Source organism: Natator depressus, chromosome 1 (genome assembly GCF_965152275.1).
Source record: "Natator depressus isolate rNatDep1 chromosome 1, rNatDep2.hap1, whole genome shotgun sequence".
NCBI classification, from domain to species: domain Eukaryota; kingdom Metazoa; phylum Chordata; order Testudines; family Cheloniidae; genus Natator; species Natator depressus.
Genome location: NC_134234.1, coordinates 48,093,597 through 48,120,389, shown reverse-complemented (window position 1 = coordinate 48,120,389; position 26,793 = coordinate 48,093,597). Strand labels below are relative to the sequence as shown.

Below are 26,793 nucleotides of genomic sequence, written 5' to 3'. Positions count from 1 at the left end.
TTGGAATGGGGGCAGGGAAGGGGTGGGAAGAGGTGGGGCAGGGGCGGGGCCTCACGGAAGGGGTGGAGTGGGGGTGGGGCCGGGGCAGCAGTGGGGATGGGGGTGGTCAGTGGTGCGGCCCTCGGGCCAATGTACTAGTCCTCATGTGGCCCTCATGGTCATTTGAGTTGGAGACCCCTGTTTTAGAGCTTGACTGATTTTGGATTCTCAGAGTGGCTTGTGGCACTTTTTATAATTTGCAGGTAGCTAAACAATTGCAATCCTTGTTGATTATGGGGATATTACTGAAACTATAAAGCCTTTGTTGCAATGTTTTCTACTTTGGGCAACACTTGAAGATCATTAGGAAGCTACATGCATTTAGTGTAAAATGCTGTAGCTTATCTGATAAGCAGAGTGAGTCAGTATGAGGACACCTGTGTTAGGTGAACTGCACAGAATTCAGGTATACAGTGCTGCTGTAGCTGTGTAGATCACAGGATATCACAAGGACAAGGTGAGTGAGGTAATAACTTTTATTGGACTAATTTCTGTTGACAAGAGAGACAAGCTTTCAAGCTTCACAGACCTCTTCCTCAAGTCTGAGCTTTGTGCAGCTCGAAAGCTTGCCTCTCTCACCAATAGAAGCAGGTCTAATACAAGATATTACCTTACACACCTTGTCTCTCAGGTGCAATTCAAAATATTGGTTTGAGCTATAAAGGTTTTCATGTTTACAAATATTACAAACTATAGGTAAGCTATCAGGTGACATCCAGGGCCCATTGCAGTCAATGAGCATCTTGCCTTTGACCTCAGTGGGGCCAGAGTTTCACTCATATTGTTATACAACACATTTCATTCATGGTCTGAATATAAAGTAATCAACAGTTTACTTGAACATGTGAAATATGGATTTCCCTTTCCACCAAAGACACCACAACATTACTTTAGTTACAAGAAAAGAACCAAACTCATAATGAATTTCTGCATGTGTGGAACTTTGTAAAGTATTTTGCTTATTCTGTGTAACGTAAAATATCACCCTTTTTTTGGAGCTGGAGAATGGAGACATGCTCATTTAGATCCTAATCCTGCAAACATATACATTCTTAACTTTGGGCGTGTGAGCAGTGTACTTGACTATAATGGGACTACTAGTGTAAGTAAGTGTAAGCATGCACATATTTACAGGATTGGGGATTTTGACAGACTGGCTGCTGACTTTTCTCTCACTAGAGATTGATGTTATAACAGTGTTTAAAGTCTTTCCCTCTTGTGATGATTAATGTATGTATCTGTGCTAATGGGACATTTAATATCGTATATTTTTGGAAGAGAAAATCTCATTCATTTAATCAGACTTCTACCACTAGCCTTCCTCATGTTTGGGTATATTGAGAGTGATAGGAAATGGGAGGGCATACTTCCTAGTGGGCAATGGATTTTAGGCAGTGTTTATAAAGACTGGGGATGAATACTGAATATACTGTAGCATTTTGCCGTGTGTGTTGCAGTCTCCCCTTCTGGGGATGGGAAAGGAGGAGTATGTGCCTTGTATTACAGTCTCTCCTATTCCTCTGCAGAGAGGTGAGGGGGATTTTGTTGGGTGTGCATTTAATAATCACACTCATTTTGTGAGTTGAATCTCATTCTTAATTAATCACTGAATCCCCTCCCCCTTTGCAGAATCATTGAGGAGGGGGTGTGGGAAGTGGGCATTGAGCCAAGCCTGTGCTGACTATCCAAGGAGGTGCTAATTACCCAGGAGCAATGTCAATTTCCCTATAGGTTAGCATTAATTACCAGCAGTTCCTTGCAGGATAAAAGTGGGGGTTGTGGGCCCAGGCTATCTTTCTCTAGATGAAGAGGGAAGGGAGAAGCATTAGCAGGCCATGGAGAGATTTGTCTATCCCCCCTACAGTGTGTACCAGGGGTACAGCGGCACCTTCACGTTCAGCCACAGCGGGGGCTCGGCGGGCCCCAAACAGAAGCAGCCCAACTGGAAGCAAAGCAAAGGCAGCAGCCCTTTCCTGGGCGTCCCCACCACCCCCTCCCCAGAAGCCACTCCGGAGCCCGTTGACTACCTGGACAGCAACAAGCAGGTGCAGCTCAAGGGGCTGCTGTCCCAGGTGAGCCTGGGCCTCACCCCGCGGCTCTGCAAGGTCAACACCAAGGAGGTGGGGGTGCAGGTGAACCCGTGGGTGGATGCTTTGGTGCAGTGCTCGATGGGGCCCCGAAACACTGCAGGGCGGCCGCCCACAGAGCCCCTCGGCCTGCTTCAACCAGGCGGCCCCGGCCATCTACTCGCCTGAGTTGAACCTGCACCTCTTCACCCTGCCCAAGGCGGCCCGGCCTAAGGTGGAGCAGGAGGCGCTGCCCACGGCCCTGGAGAGGAAGGAGGGAGCCGACGGGGAGCGGTGCTGCAGCCGGAGGAAGACCCCAGTGAGAGGAGCCAGGGGGAGGCCACCGCCCCTGCCCAGCTGTCGCAGTGGGAGGAGACTTAGAAGGCGCCGCCGGGAGGAGGGGCTGCTGAGACGGAGATCTGCCTTCCAGGTGGGCTGGGCTCCCTCTGCGCCGGGGCTCACTGCGAAGTGCACGGAGTGGGAAACAGGGTCCTGGCTAGGGCAGAGCCGCCTTCCCCCCCCCTCCACTGTGACCCGCCGGCTCAGTAGCCCCGACTCAGCCCTGGCTCTGGGAGCAGCAGGTTCCCGCCCCTTGGCAGGCACCGTCCAGCTCCCGCTGCGCAATATCTCCGACAGAGTTTTCCCCTAGGCAGGAGCTGCTGCCCCAATGGCTGCAGTGCAGGAGCGGCCGCGAACCCCACTGTGCCCGGCGCTGGACAAAAAGCTGGAAACGTTGCCGGGGCTGGAGAAATGTTCAGGCTGAACAGGGGGAAGGGGAGGGGGAACTGGACAAGGTTGTATTTGCACAGCATAGGGGCATAATCTCTGAGATGTGAATAAGGGATGTTAGTTATACAGCAATGTGAATAAGGGGTGTTAGTTCTCCACCTACCTAGCCACTGTCATACGAAGGGTGGTCACAAATCATTTTGACCAATAGTTTATTTTTGAGCATTTATAGATTTTTTTTTTTTAATTTAAATATTCATAGTTGCAGGAAATCATAAGGGGAATCATTAACTTTTTATTTACAATTGACATTGAGATTCAAAGTTAAAGCTTTATATCCATTAAAACACAAATTGTCAACATGACATGTCAAGATATACGAAGTGAATATCCTTAAATCAAACTAAGTTCTCAAGTAGCACGCTCTTCTTTGCCTGTCTAAAATTTCTGTTGATGGAACTGTTTGGCTTGTGCACAGTGAAGTCAACATTTACTGACATTTACCAATAAAAATCTAATCCAGGCTTAATGGAAATTTCCTATGGCTGACGGCAGCAATGGGTTGTATGGGATTGGAAGGAGTGGGTCTGGTAGCAATCTCATTTTTGAACATGGCTACCTCTCTGATCTCCACTAGCATGGTATCCATGTTTCTGAACATTCTTGTATCTCTTAAAGCATAAGTGCAACCATACTAGCACCACCCTCCAGCTGTAATGTCTCTTAATTTTAAGATCCAGATAAAATCCTCCATGAATTTGATTAGACCTTATAGTGATGGGACAGGATGGCCTACATAACACTCCCTGTTATATGCTCCACACTCCCTGTTTATACTCCATTTTTAATTTATTTTTTAGCATTGGTTACTTCTGTTCAATTAGTATTCTCTAGGGCAGTGGTCACCAACTGGTCGATCGCGATCTTCTGGTCAATCCTGGAGGTTCTCTCAGTTGATTGCAAGCTCCAGTAGTGTAGCGGGGCTGCCGCTAAGGCAGGCTCCCTGCCTGCTCTGGCCCCAGGCTGCTCCCAGAAGCGGCCAGCACAACCCCGTGGCTTTGGGGGGGGGGGAGCAGAGGTTTCTGCATGCTGCTCCTGCCTACAAGCACCACCCCTGCAGCTCCCATTGGCCGGGAATGGGGAACAGTGGCCAATGGGAGCTGTGAGGGCAGTGCTTGCAAGCAGGAGCAGTGCATGGAGACCCCTTACCCCCTCCTCAAGCCACAGGGGCGCATTGGCCCCTTCCAAGAGCAATGTGGGGCCAGGGCAGGCAAGTAGCCTGCCTTAGCGGCAGCCTCACTACACCACCAACCGGGAGCCACCAGCAGTAAGTGCTGCCTGGCAGGACCCTGCATTTGAGCCCCCTCCTGGAGCCAGCACCCCAAACCCCCTCCTGCACCCCCAGCCCTGACCCCGCTCCTGGAAGCAGCACCCTGTACCCCTTCCTGCACCCCAACACTCTGCCCCAGCCTGGAGCCCCCTCCTGCACCCAAACTCCATCCCAGAGCCCGCACCCCTTCCTGAACCCCAACTGCCTGCCCCAGCCTGGTGAAAGTGAGTGAAGGTGGGGGAGAGCAAGTGATGGGGGGAGAATGGAGTGAGTGGAGCAGGGCCTCGGGGAAGGGGCGGTGTAGATCCTAGGTTACACTAAAATTCAAAAAATGATCTTGTGTGTAAAAAGGTTAGAGACCACGGCTCTAGGGCATCTGATATTATTGAGAATGGTCTTTCTTCATCTTATTCTAGCTCGTTCAAACTCTAAACACCTTTTATTGCATCTACCTGTTTCTTTCCCTTTCCCTTTCTTGAGTGATTCCTAAAATGCTTTGGGATACAGTTTGTATGAAGTACTCCTTATCAAAGCTGCACCAGTGGTTCTCAACCTATTTACCATTGTGGGCTGTGTTCAATAATACCTATATGGCGCTGAGGATGTCACATGGGCCGCAGCTCTGTGCTGGTTGGGCTACCGGTTGAGAACACTGGTCTAACTCCAATTGTTGGGAGGGGACACCTCCAAATGTAACTGAACTCCCTCACCAGGGTCTCAACACACTGCCTTAATGCTAACTGCAAATGAAGGAAATACTTAGCAATTCTAGCATAGGATTTCTAGGTAAATACTAGGGCCAGTGATTCACAGGCTAAATCCTATCCTGAATGGTTTTAAGCACATGCTGCTTAAAAGCATTCCTGAATCAGGGACTTACACTCTTTCTAAAGGATTACAAGGGAAACACTGCTACAGTTAAAAGTTCTGTGGTCTCATGAAAAATTCTTGCCTTTAAAAAAGGATGAGGGATAGAGATCCATGCTTCATGGTTATGCATAATCATGTAACCACTGAAGCTCACAGCAGTTTAGCTCCTTTCTAATACTGGTGTAGTGCAACCCCCTAAAAATCTAGGATCAGTCACATGGAAGAACATAAAAAGGGACTTGATTCAGTGCCTTGTATTCTAGCAGGTTATGACTGAACTTTCTCTGTCACAGTTCTTGGAACAGAAGTATGGCTATTTTCATTGTAAAGACTGAAAAACCAGATTGGAAAGCGCCTATGTGGTGCATTTCTGGAAGTAACAAGGTAGCTAACAATGTACTGAAATCCTTATTATCCATATTCTAGTTTGTAGAGAGGAGGAACTCTTCCTCTAATAAGAATAATCAGACATGACACAAATTTAGGATCTGTCTTGGAAATATTTCTGAATGTAAGTGTCACAGTGGTAACTAAGCATTTACATTTCTTAGGTTTACTTTAAACAACTCTGTTGCAAATGCCAAAAGGGCTTCAATCCTTACTGAGTGGAAGCAATCCAGTGCCAGGTAAATTATATGAATGGTGAAAGACACTCTAAGAACTGTAGCAAATTCAGGAGACCTTAAAATTAATTACAAGGTCCAAGTTAGTTTGTCACCCTTTCTGCTGTCTTCAGTTGTATATACTGGTCTTTAATCCAAGCACCCTCATGGTTCAGGTATGACTACTAGCTTGGGTAACTGCACAAATGAAGACCCTGATTCCTGCAAACACTCATGCACATGTGTACTTGGTAGGCTGAAATAATTTGACTACTTTTGCAGGTCTTTAGCTTTACATGTAAGTGTCTGCAAGACTTGGGTCTAAATCATTATGATTTGTTGCTAGGTGATAGCTAGGTTCCATAGTCAAACTGCTTCTGAGAAACAACAAATGTGCACACAAACTTGGACTGAAGTAATGTCAAGTATGAAAACATGAGTAACTTACCTCAGTTCATAACTGAAGAAGTCACTAATACTTGACAGAAGGCAGTTCTTAACATTGGCTGGAATCCCACTCTAAATTCCTGTACCAAAAACTTCAGTTGGCCTTCACAGTAGTTGTGGTACTTGATTATGTTTAGTGTGGCTCTGGTAATTGCTGAGGCACTGGTAGAAAAACTCAGTTGTGCTGGGAAGTCTAGAACTCCTCTTTCCTTAGTGATGTGACAAAAATAAAGTATTGCAAAACCTGAGTCTTCACAAAGAGCATTAAGACATATCCCAAGTTGCAGGTATCACTGAGGTATGGGGCTGAGTTCCCATGTGTCTGTACATTGACCTAGTCACAACAGTTAAGATAAAGGGCAGAGGTGATTAGAGTAAGGCCCTGCAGAGTCCAGGATCTTAATTTCATGTATTAAATTCTTGCTCTGCCAGAGGATCTGTATGTATTGCACTGACAAGTTTAACTCCATTGTTGCTGAGTTATTTCCCAAACCCATGAAAGGCACTGAGCAGTTGAGTGGGAAGATGGTGGATAGGGGAGGATTGTCATTTCTATTTTTAGCCTTTCAGGCAGGTACATTAAACTGATATGCAGTTTGGCTATAGTCACCATAGCCATTAAGTTGACTAAATTTTATCCAGTGGTACAACGTGTTTTCCCTACAGAATAATAAAGTTTTCCTGTATGATAGTACCTACTTTTCCCCCAAACTATTTTTGCAGTTTAGGAAAAAGTGCACTGTTCAATAGATGCTCCTTCAAGGAGATCTAATTTGAAGCAATAGTAGCTGCTCCATTGTGGGAGCTGCATTCAGTCACACAGTATAGTCAGCTGGCAGTGGGGATTTGAAGGGAAAATTCTAACGTTTATTATTCATAGGGGACTGGCTGGCAATTTTAAGAGTAAATGGGCAGACAAGGGAGAATGTGATTAATTAAATTTTCTACCTCTCCAGCTTCAACGGTCTATTTCTTCTAATAGTTCTATTGGCTAAAACCAAGTCCCTATTACTAAGTTCACTCAGGAAAACAAGGTCCCAGTGACCAGCTTCAATACTTGGATGCATCCACATAGATGCAAATTGGGATCCCTATTTATTTTATCACAAAAATCCCAGATGGGTGTAAATATATTGAAACAGGTGCTGTTATTGAGCACCGACACAAAGTTCTTACAGTACTTTACTAATGAAAGTCAGTCAAAACAGTATTTAGAAATGAAATATATAGCTGACATTTGATATCTTGTTTTCCATTATCTTTAGTAATTTTTTTCAGAGTAGAAACTTTTTATGTGCAACAGCATTTCTTCCTGAACAGACTTTTTCCTTGTGTCTATTCAGTCATACAACTAGAAGTGGTTTTTTTAGTACTTGTGGCCCTACAGGGTCAACGCAGATCTGAGAGATGGGTTATATACCTTTTTGTGCAGCAACACAGTTGTTTACCAAGTTCCAATTACAGGGCCAATCAATTATGGCTGTGCAAGCAAGGAATAAGAAGGGTGGCAAGTCATTGTGTGTTCAAAGGAAGAAATGCTACTTGACTCTCAGATGCCAGACTGAATTGGTAACGTTGCCAGTTAGAAGATGTTAGTACCTATAAACCAAGAACACATGAGATGGAAATCGTTCTGACACAAAACTGGAAGGCCACAGTGTTATATTCATAGTCACTTTTCAGAACTGAACTTTAAACCATGAGATTTTAGAAACTTGTTTTTTAAAAAAATCTACAGTCAATTTGCTCTTCCCTGTACATGCTATTGCTAAGGAACAGAATACAGATATCTTACATTTTCTTTCTGTATAATGGGCTTAGCCTTTTCGGAAGGAAATATTTATGAACATTTCAGTGTCTGCATGTTATTAACAGCTTGAGTCAGAATTGTAGACTCAGTCAAGAACAAGTTTTTCAGCAAACCAATCAGCACATACGCAGTTGTGATATATGACTTTTATATTTTAGTTAAATGAATGTACTGATCAAAATATCAACCAAAGTTACTTCACAAAAAACTAAATGTATTTACAGCCTGAATAAGTTATATAATGTCTGAATAAGAGTGTCTCAGATGTGCAACAGATTTACATGCACACATTTAACAGCAGTTAAATGTAAGGAAACAAAAACATACAAGAATGACTTATATATAACAAATCAAATAAGACATCTTTTTAAGAACTTAAAGTGAGAACTTGCATTTCACATTAATATTTTAAATTTTTATAGTCCAAATTTATATTAAATAAAAATATGCATGCGTGACAGTTCAAAAGGATTTTGAATATGTGATGTGACTTTTTCCTACAAAATGGTAAGGTAAATCAGATCAACCATCCTTTAATAGTATAAATATATTAATAAAAGCAACCCTCTAGTAAAAAGCAGCCAAAGTCCTTAACGAAAAGAAGAAGAAAAAAAGGGAAAAATCTACCTAGACCATTCATGGCATTCAGGGCCTAAGAACAGACCTCTGCAATATGATCCAGTACCTTCAGAAACAGTAGCCTAGCAACATTAGGAAATGTACTTCATAGCAGCTCATTGTTTTAAGATACAGTAATCATATTCAAATTACAGTGTACAGTAAATTGTAGTCCATTTACAATTTGATTAATATACACAGGCTCTCAGCTTTCGACCAATTTTGCTATGTTCTGTGGCCAGCTTCATTTTGCCCAGCTTTCACTCAATCAAACAAGACAAAAAAGAGAAAAAATGTTCACGTTTTATAAGAAAAAATATTCTATAGTGAAGGAAACATTGCACTTTTGCCAATCTAAAATAATTTTCTAAAAAGGAAGTACTGTTCAGTGTAGTAGGCTTTGGTATGCAATGGAAGTCACTTCTTCAGTAGTGAGTTGCAGTTGCTCAGTGAAATGCTAACCAATTTTTGTGCAACACAGAACAAAGGATTCTGTTCTGGATATTCTATGCTTCCTTTGCCCTTACAGTATTGCTACACATTTGAAGTTCTGCCCACCTCTTTTTAGAAGAAGTCCTAAATGTAACAAGAGTGAGTACAGTTTGACCAAACCTTTGTAAGGCAGAGAAGACATCGAACCACCTCACTCCAGCAGGGCAGCACTCCCAGCTTGAAAGAGAAAGGGGACACAAGACTCCTGTCAGAGACTTGTGCCAGAAACACTGGAGTCTGGAAGAAAAGTATTGATGACCCGGTAACTCTGAGCTCTGCGAATCATGTCGCGAATCTCTATATTCAGCTCCATTAGTTTGGTACAGATTTCAGTCAGGCTCTGGTTGGAGCCCACTAGTGCATAAGTGCCAGTCTGGCCCAGTGTTTGATGCCGGAAGTAAATGTTCAGTAGTGTCTGGACCTCATCATCAGAATTGCTTCCAAAGATGTCATTTGGCCACAAACTCCTGCAGTGCAACCAATGGAAAGCATATTTATGTTATTACTTGTTTGGTGGGATGATATTTTACTTAGTTATATACATCAATTGTACTTTCTACATATCTATAATCATACTGGAACTAAATAATTTCACAACACTTACTTGTCAATCAGACCCAGAATATTAGACACTGAATTCACATACCATATAAAATGCAAGCTCCATCATATAAAACTGGAAAATGAAAACACATACAAAGAAATGGAAAAGACAATGGGCTGGATCCTTAGGTGGTGTAAACTAATGATTTACACCTGCTGAGGATCTGGTCCTATAAGTGAATTAATTTTCAAAAACAACTTCACTGCAGTACTTTTGATCTGTACTATAATTAAAGAAATTAGGATAGTGAGTTTTGTTTGATCTAGTATTAACATCCCCAAAGTTACTCCAGATATCACTTAAATGTTCTTGCTGGAGAAACAATCCACTTAGGAAACCGATAAAAACATGCATTTTTAATAATGTGACGGTTTGGTATAAATCACGTGGGAAAACTTGCCTGCATTCTCTTATTTGTAGTAATGCTTTACCAAGTTCATTATTTTTTAAACACTCCAACATGGATTGAATGGCTGCTTCTGTAGAACTGAATGTGGGCTCAGATAAGGCAGCTTCCATATTTAGAGGATCAGCTGCAATAACAGCAGTAGCATCTTTAAGATTTTTCTTTAATTCACTCAGTTCTCTTGACATATTTAGGAGCTGTTCAAAGACAAGAATTGATAAACATGTTTATATTTTCCTTTTGTATCAAGAAGTAGCAATACATTTCAGACAAGCTCTATCATCATATTAGAATTATTTGTTGCTTATGAACAAACATTTTAATACAAGAACAACACTTTTCAATCTCAATGGCAAAAAAATTCTCATTGGTGTGTACAGTATATGCATCTAATGTACACAAACTGAATAGATCTTATTTTTATTCTTTATTCAATCCTCTGCTTTGCTTTTGGCTTTTAACATATCAGAACACGTCTAGCTTTCAAAATATATCATATCTAATAGGATCAGCTCCCTGAAATGTTCAATAAGGAGATAGTAGTTGTGTAACCTTTTTACTGGACAGAAAGTTTAACGTGGCAAAAGATAGACAATTCACAATGCCTTAATTTGGTTCTAAGGATATAACAGAACATGACAATATGTGAATATCATGTTCTATCGACTGTGACAGCAACTGACAGTGGCTATTTCTTTTAAATAACAGTTCATGTATCCAGCAAAACATGCTACTTTCATGATTAAAACTATTCCTCATATTGTTTTTTTCCACTCTGTAGGTTGCATCAACTGTAACAAATGATCCCATTGATTCACTCATTAACCTCAGGTATTGTGCTAAAATATGTTTACAAAATCAACTCTCTACTAAAAAAATTACTAAGATCTTAAACAAAAAAAAAAAAGTCTACCATTCATGGTACTAGAGTCCTAATAACTGTCCTCTGCAATATGATCCATTACCGTCGAAGAGAACAGCCTAGCAAAACGACAAAACATACTTGGCAGCAGCTTCTCAAGATAAAGATAGGGTAATATTCAGATTGAGTGTAGCGTCCACATCACAATCACACCGGAATTAAACCAATAACTATATAAATTAAACAATCCCCAATTACTACAGAATCTGCGAGCTACTTGCTGTATACACTTTACAATTTGAAACTTCTTGTTCTAAGAATACAATCATATTAAAAGCTCTAATTCTTTCCCACTACTTTCATATATAATAAATTTTTACAAGGAAAAAAACATATGCTGTAATTTATTTTCTCATCTTCTCTTCAGTGATGACCACAGAATATACAGTGGTTACATGAAAAATACCATTTCTTAATATATTATGTGTTTTGGAGTGTTTATGAGAATATATTTGCCTCCAAAACCTGCTGAGGTGAAGTATTTTAAAAAGTAATCTGCGTAGAAATATTTGAAGAGACATGGCCAACTATCAAGCTCAAAATAGACCATTTCTGTGTCATGGTTTTAGAACTACTGTATCTCAAAGATGTAGTGAGAAATTTTAGGAAATATTTTCTAAAACAAGCGATACAATCTTTATGAATCAAATTAAAATTAAATGACTATGATGATATGATTATTCGTACACTATAATTTTAATATTTTTTCTTTTAAGTGAATTTAGTACTCTTGGATGGAGTCAGATCGACAGCAGCAGAGACTGGAGACCTTTGTGAATCCACAGAAGAGGTACGGCATGAACACTTACAATGCAAGCTTAAGGTCAAGTCTAGACTACAAACTTCTGCCAGCATAGCTATGTCAGTCAGGGGTATGAAGAGGTGTGATCCCTGACTGACACAGCTGCGGTGGGAAAGCTGCTAGTGTAGACTCAGTTACACCAGAAAAAATGTGCTTTTGCTGGTATAACTATATCTACACTAGAAGCTTTTTATTTCGTTCAGGGATCTGGAATAAGCAAAAGTGCAGTATTGCCAGTATAAACTGCATCCACTAAGAGCACTTTGCTGGTATCGTTATAGTGGCAAAGTGCTCCTACTGTAGATCTGGCCACAAAGTCCAACTAACATCAACCATGCCCTAGAATAAGAATCATTTCCAGACAATGGAAGCAAGGTCAATTTCCCTGAAAATTTTCTTTGATCCTATAAAGACTTATGCATGTACTTAATTTTACATAGTGTGAGTAATCCCAATATATTAAATTAAGCATTTGAATAAATCTCTGCAGGACTGGGCCTAATTTAGTATTCTCACTCATTACCATGCAATTTACTGAAATTACCATTGAAGACTGACTGCATAAAAGAACTCAAACTTTGAATCACTGTACTGTCTCTTACATACAGTGCAGAATTCCTAAACGCATTTTAATTCAGACAACGAAGTGTTACAGAAACATTTAGTCTGGAGACCCATAGTTCAGGTTAATAATTAATTTTTGGTGAAATCATGTAGAAATAAAAATACAAAGATACAGTGATTATTTTAGTAAAAGGCTTCGTTGTGCTTACGACATACCTCTGGCATGGAACTAACTTCATGCACCTGTCCAATGAGTTTACAGTACGACTGAAAAAGCAACAGCAGCTGGAAGTGGAGTTTATATAATCTCTGACACAGTTCCAATTGCTAAGGAAAGATGTACAGGAAGAGAAAACATTAATAAAGAGCAGCAGATTTTGGGTCATTTTTGTGCAGCCAATAAAACATATTTGGGGATATATCTATTACTGTTTCTCTGGTAAGAAAAAGCTGGTTGGCATGATTTTACCAAACTATGATCACATATCAGAGTGAAAACACCCATGATATTGTTTTGTCTGTAGCTGGTCACAGTTCAAAATAAAAATTCCTAGCTCTTATATAGCACTTTTCATCTGTAGATCTCAAAGTGCTTTACAAAGGAGTTCAGTATCATTATCCCCAATTTACAGATGGTAAAACTGAGGCACAAAGAGGGGCAGTAACTTGCATATATATAATGCTTTTAAAATTCAAAAGTGGATGTCTTCTGAGAGAAAGGAAATCCAAAATGGGGTCCTGTCCCATGACCTGGACTCCTAGGTGCTATGATAATACAAGTAACAAGCAATAATAAGAATAACAAGGCGGTGCTCCAACCGAGCCAAATGCTCCCTTCTGCTTCTATGAATGGAAAGGAACAAAAAGCAGTGAATCCAATCATGTGGACACGGGGGAGGTAGGAAGTGCTGGGTTTCCTACATAAAACCCCTTTTCCTCAACCTTGATGAAATCACTTCATGGTATTCTGGGTGGGGATCAAGTTCCATAGGTAAGGGGAGTTCTGGTCTCTGTGGTATCATTCCTGCCATCTTAAGATAATATTGCCACAGGAGTACTAACTTAAAATGATTCTCCTAACATGATGTGCAACTCCATCCCCAAGGGGGGACTGAGGATACCAAGGTATCATGGAATGGCTGCAGCAGTTATGAGGTTCAAAGGAGCAGATGGACCTAGAGTTGTGGCTTTCCCAAGAGTGTGGGTTTTGGGGTTCTGAACCCTACAGGTGGACCAGGGGCCGAATTCTGTGTCCCTGACTGAACTGAGGTGGAAATGCTTTGAATCCAAATTCAAGGAGCTTCCTGTCTCTCATGCAGGAAGGATTAACTTGTCTAGGGGATGATTTGTCTTACAGACTTTTTAAAAGAAAAAGCAAAATGTTTAAAGCTTCAAAAGGGACCAAAAGGACTTGTGCTTAGACATAATCTCAGTGGCTGCTTTTGTTGCTTTAGAAGCTTGTTAACAAAAAATACCTCACAAAAGGCTTTATGAGACAATGTCCATTTCACCAACTCTACCCCAAACCAGTATTGTGTCAACTCTTTATTAGAACAAGGAGGGCTGGACACAGCTCATTCTGAGGGTTCCATGATGGAATAACTTGACAGCAATGCAAAGTGTTTCTTCCCCATCTCCCACATGAGAGATTAAGTATGATACTTCTGTCATTTGTAACCAGTAATTAGTTAGAAACAAGGTTCTGATTTAATCAGAGTGTTACCAACCCTTGCAATATCTCCCCAAGTCACAAGAGTTTGGCCAGGGTTGGAGCCAGTCTCGCAATGACATGAGACGCTCCTGCCCTCTGGTGAATTTCAGCACTATATGGAGGGAAAACCCCTCTGACTGGCTGCCTTCCCCACATGCTCACTTCCTGGGGAAGAGCAGCCAGCCAGGGCTGATATAGGAAGCAGGCCGAGATTTTGCCCTGTGCCCTCAGGAACCATTCTCACAAGAGTGGGGAGGAAGGAACAGAAAAATCGCATTAGCTTAGGGCAGCTCCACTCCCTCCTTCCCTCCTGGGAACAACTTGCTCTCTTCTTGCAACACCTGGCCTGGCAAAGAGGAGAAGAAGAAACCTACTGCAGCTGCCCTCACACCCACACCAGAAGGAGCAGTGCTGAGTTTTGGGGATGGGGTGCAGAACTGATGTGAAGGAAGGGCAGATGTGGGGGCAGAACTGAAGGGGTAACTTGAGGGGTCAAAATTAGGGATGAGCAGATTAATGTGACAGGCAGATCTCATAAGGGGACAGAACTGATTTGGGGATTGGGAGGGTAGAATTAATTCCTGAGCAGGGGAATGAGCAGATATGAGGTGATTCTTGCTGCAGGGTCAAAATCATTTTACCCAAGAAATTTGGAAAAGTGGGCCACAGTAATTGTCACACATGCACTGGGGGCAGGTGGGAAGAATTCAAAAACCAAACACAGACCAAAAAACCACAATATAACATTTTTTTAAAATCTCATGATTTTGGGGGGTTAACTTGTGATTTTTGAACCTTTAGGATAGGCAATACTATAGTTTTAACATTCAGTTTTTCCCTTCTGACTACTAAATTAAACTAACATAATTGTGCAAAACTAAACTAATCTGAATTAAATGTAAGTTTCAGCCGTTAACTATCATATCATGCAGCTTACTTTTTTTTATTTGTGGATAACTTATTGAAATGACAACATGGTGAAATTGTTCAAATTAGCATATAATGAAAACATTTTAAAACCTAATTTAAAATTAGTATTTCCAATGTTTCATATAGATATATTGAAACATTACAAGTTTTAAAATAATCAGTTCCGCTCTCCATTCTAGGTTATTAAAGCTACTTAGAGTCTGGATTGTTAAACAAGACTGACTCACACTCAAAATTAATTTAAACAGCTGTTCTAAATGGTATGTGACAATGCCAGAATTTGTCATAGCAGCTTAGATTTCTGCTTCAAGAGAAAAGTGACTCAAAACACAACTTAGTTACTCATTTTAATAATATGTTGAATCAAAATTGCTAAGGAAAAAATGAAAAGAAAAAGGGAAAACATGCCAAGAGATAAACAAACAAACAAACAAACAAACAAAAAAACCCAGTAAAATCAGGCTGTATTAGTCCATCTCTAGATGGACAAAGAATATGAAAACTTCAACTTACTGCAAGAGATTCCATTTGCTACACAGCAAGCATGGCACAGGAAAAAGGAAAGGAAAGAAAGTATAGTGTCAGTGTAATGCATGCAATAGAAAGCACAGCCCTTCTTTAATAGCTTAACTGTCAACAATATTAGCATTGCTTGCCTCAGTTTGCTAAGTGGTTGAAAATGTACCATCCACACATCATGCACAGCATTCTCATTAAAACCAAGCTTTACTCCTAATGGTAAATTATAAACTAACTGAAATCTGTTAAATTTTGAGATTTATTATTCCCAATTTCTCTCAGAGTGTATTTCCAAAAACCAGGAAATTAAACCATCAAAGTTTCCACTGCTTAATGATTTTTAAATGAATAAATTTGGCTATGTTTGGTCTTTTTATTATGGACAAAGAATTCATAGCACAGAAGTTCTCAAAAGTTTATGCAGTGGTTTCAAATCGTTAACAGAACTGAAGCAAAAATGTTGTGTTATATAGACGTATAGGGTCAAATATTATTTCCATTAAAAACCCTGTGGCTTCCAGGTTTATAACTGGGCATTTTAAAACTGAAAAGTTTTGTGTATAACGTTTAAGCTGTGAAGTATTTTAAAGTCTGAACTTTAAAGAAAGTTCCCTCCCTGAAAAAGGAGAGATGCTCTCTCTTCCTTTTCCCAGGAGCTAGTGTTTGCTCTAATATATCTGTCTATGCATTTCTAATACAGCTTTCACTATTTTGTCGAGGTGCCGTATCAGATCTATAAAACCATCATGTCATCAGTTTAACTCTTGCATAAACCTACACTGACATCTGCCCAGCTTCAATGTGATGTCAGTGCACATGCAATGATGTTAATGAACATTTGTAATTGTTATAAAATACTTTATATTATTATTTAAAAACAAAGAAGGCAAATACAAAAATGTTAAATACTAAGGGACTATCCTGGCATTGCCAAAGCAAAGGAATTCAGCCCTGTCCTCATCCCATTGTGCTTTGATATTAAAGCATGTATGAATTTAAGCATGCCCAGTTTCCTACATTACCTCTATACAATGGGATGAGTTAATGACTGAATGGCAGACTAAGCTCTAAATGTGCTGGCTTTTGTGGTGGTTAACATTAAGCCTTTGACATTATTGGTCAAATTCCATGCAGTTTATGTAATTAAGCCTTGTACAACTAAATATAAGATCAAACAGGAAGAGATAAGACAGATTCCTGTGCCAGTAAATTCAGAACTACACTGATTTGCATTTGTCAAAGCATTTCACTTATATATTTCCAAATTTTGGCACCATCTTCAGCTTTTATGTGAACTTTTAAAAATCCCTGATTCAGTAAAAAAGTAAGTGTGTCCTAATTTACCATGGAATTTACTTTTTAAAAGTGGGGTAAAGCAGCCAAAAAAAGAGTGAATTCCATGGTCTGTTGTTCAAGAAAAGCTGCCTTCTCTCCCCTGCTTCCAAAAAGAAAGTGTGTGTGAGTGTGGGTGAGTGGCGGGGGAGGAGAGGTGAGGATGAAGGGAAAGGCACAGAGTAAGTCAAGAGAACAAAACCCTCCCTGCTCACTGAAGGAAAACATACCACTCTTTAAATAAATATACTTGAGATCCTCTAGGTTAATGATGCCCAGCCCCAACTTGGCTCTATAATTTGATAATGATTTTAATTCCTCATCCTGGCTCCCTCAGCATGAAAAGTAATATACCTTGGAAGTTGAGAGGGTAATCAGTTTTTGATTGAGAACTCATTTGCCTTCCCCTGCCATTTAACTATTCAGGCAGAATGACTTTAGCACTCAAAGGTCTCAGGCTCCAGTCTAAATTTTCTTGGTGTGTTTGTGAGAGAGAGGATAGAGATTAGTTGACAGACCTGCGTGGTAAAAACCCTGTAGGAATGAATATTACCCATATTTTTCAAATAGGTCTAAGAAAGAAAAAAGTAAGAAAGTCACTGTGCTCCACCAAAATTTTGATTTATCTTTTTTTCAGGAAAAGAGTAGTTTTTCAGTTTTGACAAGATCAGAACTGGGGCCATTAAAACAGGGTAGAAAGATGGCAAAGAAGTAGTCTGATGCCAGTAAGCTTTCTCATGATTTTAAGGAAGTACTTATAGGTCCTAAAAAGAGATGGGAGTCACCCCATTACTCTGAAGGTGCTAATGTGATTCCAGACTAGACAGACACTTTAAAGGTAATACAATTCTTTGCCATTCATTGACACAGGAGAATCCCACAGGAGCTGGAGCATTCAGCAGCAAGTGGATGATGTTCAGGTGTTCCAGTCCTCAGCATTGGTTCTACTGTTTTCATATATTGTTCTGCGAGCCTTGGAAAGTATGAGAGAGAGAGAGAGAGAGAGAGAACGAACATGTGCTAATATATCCCTAAGTAACTGTTGGATTTGAAGGCAGTAGAAACTATGCTCAGCCTGTAGCTGTATTTTGAATAGCTATGTATTCCTCCTTTCCAGGAGCTAGGTGCAGGAGCCAATTCAACTCCATGTTTAAAGGCTGCGTCTGCTCATTTGTAGTCAGCCAGTATAGAGGACTTACATCATTAACAGAGTTCCTAGTTTAGCTTCAAGAGTTGCTGTGAGTGCTCAACTTTACTGAAACTGAGACTTGTTTCCAGATCTTCCTAATCCAACTTTATCAGGGAGCCTTCTGTGGCTAACCCAGTAGGAGTTAAACCAAATTGGCATCAAGTAGGAATCACACCTTGTAAAATGATTGGTTTTGCCCACATAGTTGTTATTGGGGCATTTGATGCACTGGATGCGGTGCATCACATGTTGTGATAAGCATGTGTAGGACTTGTGAATCTTGAAAGATGTGTTGTGTGGAGTATTGATCATCGTAGCCATGGAGATATAGCTGCAGGGTTTGCAACTGTTGTTCTGGCAGGTGCTGGTGCTGCTTTGAGTTGGTGCGTCCTGGGGAACTTGCTTTTGATGATGAGCTTGGCAGGGTTGAGGGGCTGTTCGAAGGTCAGAAGAGGGAGTTCATGTGCCAAGCAGCATTCTAGGACCTATGTATAACCTTTAAATGGCATTAAAGAGTTTAGGTAAGTTCCCCTATTGCTTCCTCTGTAAAACAGAGAGCCTTTCTTTTACCAACAATTATTTTATTCTTTGGCATATCCCCATCTTCTTCATTCTGTGCTTGTCTGGAACTATCATTTCATGCTCAGGGTGAAGAGCAGAAGAAAGGCATGGAAAAAATTACTCACCATTGTAGGAGTTATTTTTCCCTTCCGAATGACACTTTCTCAGCACATGCTTCCCTGGAGTCTTCCTCCCATTCTACTTTTGATAAGTAAATAGAATAAAAAGTGTTGGAGAAGAAAGGCCTTTTGGTGAGAAGGACTGTTTCATATGGACAGGTGAATGGGAGGGGAGAAGAGAAACTTATGTATCTGTCCATCAAAAGTCCTACCATCTTGTGAACTCCCAGGAATAATACATTTTGTGTTGTGGGAACATTGTTGGGAAGAGAATAGGGATTCCTGCAGCAGCGAGAAACACTTCTTTTCATTCTGACCAACAAGTAGTTTGTATACTAACCCTTGCTTCACAAAACACACACATTAACTCTGAAATAGAGAACACCTTATTAAAGACAAACACAACACAACTGTAATATGACATTCATATTTTTAGATGTGTTTAGGCCATTTAGTATCTTATGCAGATTCTATGTACCCAATTCACATTTTAATCCCCCTTTGTGCATCATTCAGTGTTCTCTCTATTCCTTCTGCTTTATTTCCTTTTAAAATAATGAACAAGATGTTGTAAAATGGGACTGAGAATTACAATTATGAAAGCAGGGACTGGTGAGGACGAGGAAGCTTTAAAAACAGCAGTGCATCAGGAACTTTTTAAGCTACTGTTTGGTTTCAGTTCTAGTACAGTGGGAACACAATGATTAAACATATTCCAGTCGTTAAACCTCCACACAAATATTATCTCATATTTGAACTGTATTTATAAAAGCAATAAGGAATCTTTCCCCATATCCATCTTTTACTTAGTTTTGCACACAGCCCACCCACAACATGCCCATGTGTCACTACATCAGGGCTTGTAAAATGCAACCCAAGCGTTGTCAGGTATGTGAGCAGCTTTCCCAATGTGTGCATATACTTATGCTGGCACTGGTCCACAGGCTTTAATGCTAAAAGTGTCAAGGCAGCCAAAATACACTGGGACGGGGGGCGGGGAAAGAGGGGAAGCACTAGCTGTGGAATTTGCTCTCCCTTCCCATATGTTCACAAATGCACGTTCACAAAAAGTAAGGGAGAGCAGGAACAGAAAGCGAAGTACAAAGGAGGGAAAAAATGAAGCAAGAAACATAAGAACATAAGAATGGCCATACTGGGTCAGACCAAAGGTCCACTGAGCCCAGTATCTTGTCTTTGAACAGTGGTCAATGCCAGGTGCCCAGAGGGAATGAATAGAACAGGTAATCATTAAGTGATCCATCCCCTGTCGCCTATTCCCAGCTTCTGGCAAACAGAGGAAGAGGAACAAAGGATGATCAGAAAAAAAAGGGGAGAAGGAATAAGAAAGAAAATGAACCAGAAAAAAAGGGAGAGAATGGGAGAGGAGAGATAATGAACAAGTAGAAAAAACATGTTAGAGGAAAATATGGCTAAAACTTCAGGTGTGTAGTTCTGAAAAGGTTATTGTCCTTTTTTTACACACAAAAAGACAAAGAAGGAGGGAATGTCATGTTTTTTCTTTCTTCTGCCTTAAGATGTCACTTCTTAAGTGTGTTCTCCCTCTCAACAGTACTCCTTCTTAGGCAGTCATTTCCAATTTTGTATGTGTGCAACTGATTGTTCCTTCCTAAATGAAGTACTTTGCATATGTCCTTATTGAATTTCATCCTATTTACTTCAAACCATTTCTCCAGTTTGTCCAGATCATTCTGAATTGTAATCCTATCCTCCAAAGCACTTGCAACCCCTCTCAGCTTCAACCACAGACTTCATAAGTGTACTCTCTATGCTGTTATCTAAATCATTGATAAAGATATTGAACAGAACCAGACCCAGAACTGATCCCTGTTGGACCTCACTCAATATGCCCTTCCAGCTTGACTGAGAACCCCTTATTACTACTAACTGGGAATGACTTTCAAACCAGTTATGCACCCACCTTATAGTATCTCCATCTAGGCTGTATTTCCCTAGTTTGTTTACGAGAAGGTCATGTGAGGCATTATTTAAAGCCTTACTAAAATCAACATATACCACATCTACTGCTTCCCCCAGCCACAAGACTTGTTACCCTGTGAAAGAAAGCTATTATGGTGGTTTGACAATTTGTTCTTGACAAATCTATGCTGACTGTTACTTATCACCTTATTATCTTCTAGGTGTTTGCAAACTGATTGCTTAATTATTTGCGCCATTATCTTTCTGGGTACTGAAATTAAGCTGACTGGTCTGTAATTCCCTGGGCTGTTTTTATTCCCCTTTTGATGGATAGGCATTATATTTGCCCATTTCCAGTCCTCTGGAATCTCTTCCGTTGTCCATGACTTTTTGAAGATAATCCCTAATGGCTCAGATATCTCCTCAGTCAGCTCCTTGAGTATACTAGGATGTTTTTCATCAGGCCCTGGTGACTTGAAGACATCTAAATTGTCTAGCACTTGCTCTGCCATGAACATATACAGTATTTGCCATTAAAAAAGAATAACATTTTCCAACACTTCCCACACAATGGTGTTTGAGATACCAATTGTTCTCTATAGTTAAAATAGCAAAGAACCAGGAAGACTGTTGACTGCTTTATGGCAATCACTGCATGCATATACAGGAATCTTTTGTTTCAAATGCAATACATGAAACATTGTTTCGCATAAGTGTTTTTCCACAGCATTAATTACTTCACAGACCACTGAAAAGTCCTTTGATGGTAAATATTTTGTTACTACTAACATCAGTTGGATTTCAACCAATAATTTAAAGGTGAAAGGCTTAATATTTCAGGTATTAAAGCTCAAATGCAAAAAGTCTACACACTATGGGGCCAGATTGTGGCTGCAAAGCCACTGGCCACATTGAAGGTGCTCTGGAAATAAAGTGCACCAGAAGGAACTCCCAGAGACATTATGCTGTTACAGAGCAATATACATTTGCCCTGGTCAGGGCCAGCTCTGCCTACTGGTGCAGAGTGGGAGGATAGAACCATATCCCCACCTGTTCTCCACCCACTTTGGGCAGGCCTGTGCCAACAGCGACAATAGACTCATAAGTGCAAGAACTGGTATTGTGTCCAAGCTCTGCAAAGGGACACAAGGAGGGAAAGGCACCAGCTTCTTTTGGCATCAAGAAACAATGCATAAATGTCACTTGACAGGAAGGTAAAATAGCTCCTTATTACCTTTTCTTCAGAGTCCCCTGGCTGACAAGTAATAACTCCATCTTGTGAACCCCCAGCAAACGTTGCTTTGCAGTTTGCAAGCCACTGTTTTCAGAGAAAAAAAAGTGAGGTATCAGCTCTGGCTAGATTTAAAGAAGAGTAACATAAGTATTTTAAGGCTTCAGAGTAGCAGCCGTGTTAGTCTGTATCTGCAAAAAGAAAAGGAGTACTTGTGGCAGTACAGTGAAAATTTCCACTGCATGCATCCAATGAAGTGAGCTCTAGCTCACGAAAGCTTATGCTCAAATAAATTTGTTAGTCTCTAAGGTGCCACAAGTACTCCTTTTCTTTTCATAAGTATTTTAGTCTCACAATATCATGTCTTGAAAACATATTAAATCAAGTTTTGCAATTAAGCTCTTCATTCAGACAGCCCAAAACATTTTGCATGAGTGGGTTGAGTTAAAAAGCTATAATTCTGATTTCTAATAGTGTTTATATCGTATAAACAAAACAAATTAATACATGAATTACTAATTAATAGAGAGGAGGAGCTTGAAAGACTAGAGAATTCACACACATTTGAAATTAAGCTATATAAAGAGCCATTCTTTTAATTCTTGTTGTATCAATTACAATATCTTCCCAAAAAAAGAGAGAGAAGACATTTATGGATCCAAATTCTAGATACAATATTGACCTACAAAATGTTATACTACTATTAATTTAAACAGATTTCAGATCAAAACATTTTAATATATGAATACACAGGGCAATAAAGCATAGAAATCCCACTTACTGAGAGAGTTGCTTCTTTCCTGTTGTTGTATGTGTCCAAATACTCCTGTAGTTCTAGAACACTGAATTTTAGCTTTTCAAGAAGTCCACAAGAGAGAAGCTGGAAACATTAAAATAAAAAATGGGCCAGTAAATTTTACTATTAAAGAAGAAAAATATCAGTAAAGTAGAAACTATGGTATGCACTGCAAAAAGGCACTTTAAAGTTTACCCATTGCCAGTCTCAATCCTATGCTAAAACTCTACTAACATTTCTGGATGTACAGGTTCCTGCTCCAACTGGAATTAAAATTGAAAACACAACGCATCTTGCTAATGGTTCTGGCAGCCAGTAAGGGTTTCTGGAGTAACTAGCACTTTCTTTTGACTTTCAGAGCTTGATTCCATCCGCAGGGCATGTTCAGGGGTTATTGGAGCTGAGACAGCCACCTTAGCTCTTATTACTAAAATCTCAGGAAACACATTTGTATTCTGGGCTTCAGCTCAAAATGCTAGACAGAAAGCTGACCTTCCCAAATAAATACACAAAGTGCTGTACAAATATTAACCAGTTAATCTTCACAACTCTCCTGTGAGGTAAGTAACAGTATACACATTTTTACAGATACAGAAACAGATGCACAGAAATTAATAACTTTTCCAAGGCCACAGCAGTGAGTCAGAGCTGACCCAGATTATAGTTCAGAAGTTTCTAGCTCGCAGCTTTATATAAAATGCACATGATCACACTGCCATCACAGAACATCTACCTATGGCTAATTGACAAAAGATGGACGAAGTCACAAGAAATTAGAAAGGTTGTCTCATTTCGTAAAGCCAGTCTGTATCATACAACCCATATTACACCAAACTCAAATGAAGCTGCTGAGCATATTGTGTTGTCTGATGACTCAACATGGCTAGAGCCAGTTCTGCCCCCTCCTCTTGTCTTTCAAATATAGAGCTAGAAGAGGAAGAGATGACTCAAATGTCATGAAGTGTTCCATGCCAACCTGGCAATGCACACAATATTGGCTGCTTGTCAACTTCAATCATGGAGGCAAGTAGGGCAGCTGAGGGAGTGCACAGGCACCGTTGGCTTTCCCAAGAGCTCCATAGTGAACCACAAAGCAGCAAAAGGAAGGCCATTCTGAAAGCCTGCCCCACTAAAATCTGATGGCCTCTTCAAAAACCACCTGCTGACTTCTCCTTCACTCTTTTTTCTCCAACAGAAATACATGGTACTCCAACTACTTTGCCCTGTCCAGAGCAGCAGCACGAGAGAAGCCTTGCTTCACAGCATGAGAGTGTGTTGATGGAGTCAATGTGTATAACATGGTGCTTTCCAAATAGCAATCTCCCTACTCTTCCCAACTTATCTATAGAACCTAGCTAGTTTCCACTTGAGGGTATGTCTACATTGCACAGTTAACCTGGGGTCTTACATGCGTCCTAGCCTTAGTCTTTCTACCATCCATACAATAAAAAAAAAAAATCTTCTGACTTGAGTTTGGAGGTGCCTTAAGTCTGTGCTACCTTACGACGCTGGGGGTTAGAAAACGGCCTCCACTTCAATTCGGGCTAGAACCCACCCACTTTGCAGTAACGATGGAGGCTAAATCACTCAGGTGCTGACAGTCATTCAATGACCTTCCTACAATTTCCCCCAAAGGACAGACAATGAGGGACAAAAATCCCCAATGATGGAGATTCCACAACCTCCCTAGGCAATTTCTTCCAGTGCTTAACCACCCTGACAGTTAGGAAGTTTTTCCTAATGTCCAACCTAAACCACCCTTGCTGCAATTTAAGCCCATTGCTTCTTGTCCTATCCGCAGAGGTTAATGAGAACAATTTTTCTCCCTCCTCCTTGTAACAACCTTTATAAGTGTACTCTCAATGCCATTATCTAAATCATTGATCAGTGGTTCTCAAACTTTTGTACTGGTGACCCCTTTCCCATAGCAAGCCTCTGAGTGCGACCCCCACTTATAAATTAAAAGCACTTTTTAATATATTTAACACCATTATAAATGCTGGAGGCAAAGCGGGGTTTGGGGTGGAGGCTGACAGCTCGTGACCCTCCATGTAATGTCCTCGAGACCCCCTGAGGGGTCCCAACCCCCAGTTTGAGAACCCCTGTCATTGATGAAGATATTGAACAGAACCAGACCCAGAACCGATCCGTGCAGTCCCCCACTCGTTATGCCATTCCAGCATGACTGTGAACCACTGAGAACTACTCTCTGGGAATGATTTTCCAACCAGTTATGAACTCACCTTATAGTAGCTCCATCTAGGTTGTATTTCACTAGTTTGTTTATGAGAAGGTCATGCGAGACAGTATCAAAAGCCTTACTAAAGTCAAGATATACCACATCTACCGCTTCCCCCTATCCACAAGGCTTGTTGCCGTGTCAAAGAAAGCTATTATGTTGGTTTGACATGATTTGTTCTTGACAAATCCATGCTGACTGTTATTTATCACCTTATTATCTTCTAGGTGTTTGCAAATTGATTGCTTAATTATTAATCACATAAAACTATGGGCAGGGTGGGGAACCTTTGTGTGGGGAGAATAGGGAGCACAAGCAAAGACCCTGGCATGGGGGGAGAAATGGGGATTCTAGTATGGGCAGAAGAAGGAAAAGGGGTGTATGGGGGAGAGTGGTGTACCCTGAGATGGGAAAGAGGGGGCAATGGGAAAGCATGCAGAGACCCTGGCACAGGGCATGTGCAAGGAGTCCCTGAAAAATAAGGGACGGGAGAATAGCACCTAGGGAGCTTGAGGGTGGAGTGGGAAAATGGAGGAATACAAGTAGCTTCCGGTATGTGCAATTCTTTTGGCATACAAAAGCAAAGAAGTGTATGACCCCCTAGTTGTTACTATTATTACTAATCCAAAACATAATGCAAACTGAATATGTGGATTTGGGTTTCACCAAAGTGTGAACTAGCAAGATTCTGCTCTACAATGTCTTCAAACTACAAACTCGCATCCTTATTATAAGCGCAATTTTGACTGAAGAAAACAAAATCACTTCTAACAAAAGAAGCTGGATGTTTCCAGTATTCTCCAATAAGGCTGTGCAAATAGTTTGGGTAGAAATCTAAGCCTGCCAACCCAAGAATATTCTGAGTGAGGTTTTTGCCACCCTAGCCTCCTTTACACGACACATGCTGGACATGCTAGTTATTATCCTCTACAGGAATATACTCACCGTTTCAGCATCTACGAAAAGAGTGGGGCATTCTGAACAGGAAGTTAGCATCTGAGAAGAGCTCACAAACTTTGAGCCTATTCCTCGTAGGTTGTCGCCAAGGTAACTGGCAGCATCACAAGTTAGGAAGCAGAACCTTTTCTGAATATTCTGTGAAACAAAATAGTTCTTATCACATTCATTGCTCAAGTACAAACATCTTTCCTTTGCAAACACAATTGCATACATTCCTTTTTCATAGAATAACAGCAAGTGCGAAAGAAACCATCCCCATGGGAGGAAGTGAATGTTTGCACAAGGATATTGAATAACAATTACTATTACACTGGACACAGTGCTCAGAAGTTTTTCCAGATAGGCAGCTGTGGAACTGGCCAGAGAATTCACATTTAGCAATGGAATTACAAACTGCTGCTGAAGTACCATGTTCTTGCTTGTGAGGATGATTCATTCTTTATAAACTATGTACCCTGATGTAGTTTTTTCTTGTTCCTGCTGATCATCAGTGTTGATCAACACACGAATTCTCTGCCCATTCTGGATACTGTTTTGTTAGTACCCAATATCAAGAGGCCAATCAAACAATGTAGCAACAAGCCTAATATCAAACAGCAGCACAGAAACTCATGAAAGAGGTTTCTCTCCTTTTGTTTTCCACTCTTCAGAGAAACCTCCTTGCTTGAACACCTCTGCTGCTTGGGAAGGCTCCAACAATATAAAGTTGCATCTGGAAACTATTGTTCACACAGATTTTTGATATCTGAGTAGGTACAGCACCTAAAAGAGTACATAGTCTTGGTCTTCAAGGAGCATACTGCTCCTGTAACTTCTTTTAAATGACTTCCCTTTAATAAATAATAGTAATAAAAAGACAGTTTAAGCCTTTCAAGAATTGAAACAATTATGCAAATATCACTGCCACAATATACCTCTGAGACCAAAAGCTCAGTAGGATTGACATTTTAAAAAAGGAAGAGACGCT

General features: G+C 40.5%; 2 protein-coding genes across 5 annotated transcripts in view; one reads left to right on the top strand and one right to left on the bottom strand.

Moving 5' to 3' along the window:
• Positions 1-1,874: 1,874 nt before the first annotated feature.
• Positions 1,875-5,720, top strand: ZAR1L (zygote arrest 1 like). Its single transcript, XM_074954669.1, is given in 5 exon segments — positions 1,875-2,219; positions 2,221-2,535; positions 5,328-5,392; positions 5,394-5,418; positions 5,586-5,720. Coding segments are annotated over 5 exon segments (885 nt in total).
• Positions 4,405-26,793, bottom strand: part of FRY (FRY microtubule binding protein) — a 323,193-nt gene continuing 300,804 nt past the window's right edge. Inside the window, exons 56-62 of one of the 4 annotated variants that reach the window (XM_074959329.1) lie at positions 25,812-25,961; positions 22,613-22,711; positions 21,835-21,918; positions 15,456-15,473; positions 12,518-12,628; positions 10,008-10,210; positions 4,405-9,470 (exon numbers count right to left, since the gene is read on the bottom strand). In XM_074959329.1, coding sequence (XP_074815430.1) covers positions 9,212-9,470; positions 10,008-10,210; positions 12,518-12,628; positions 15,456-15,473; positions 21,835-21,918; positions 22,613-22,711; positions 25,812-25,961 — 924 coding nt within the window. In that variant the 3' untranslated portion in view covers positions 4,405-9,211. The remainder of the gene's footprint in view (positions 9,471-10,007; positions 10,211-12,517; positions 12,629-15,455; positions 15,474-21,834; positions 21,919-22,612; positions 22,712-25,811; positions 25,962-26,793) is intronic. The other 3 variants (XM_074959318.1, XM_074959340.1, XM_074959350.1) reach the window with 3 other exon arrangements.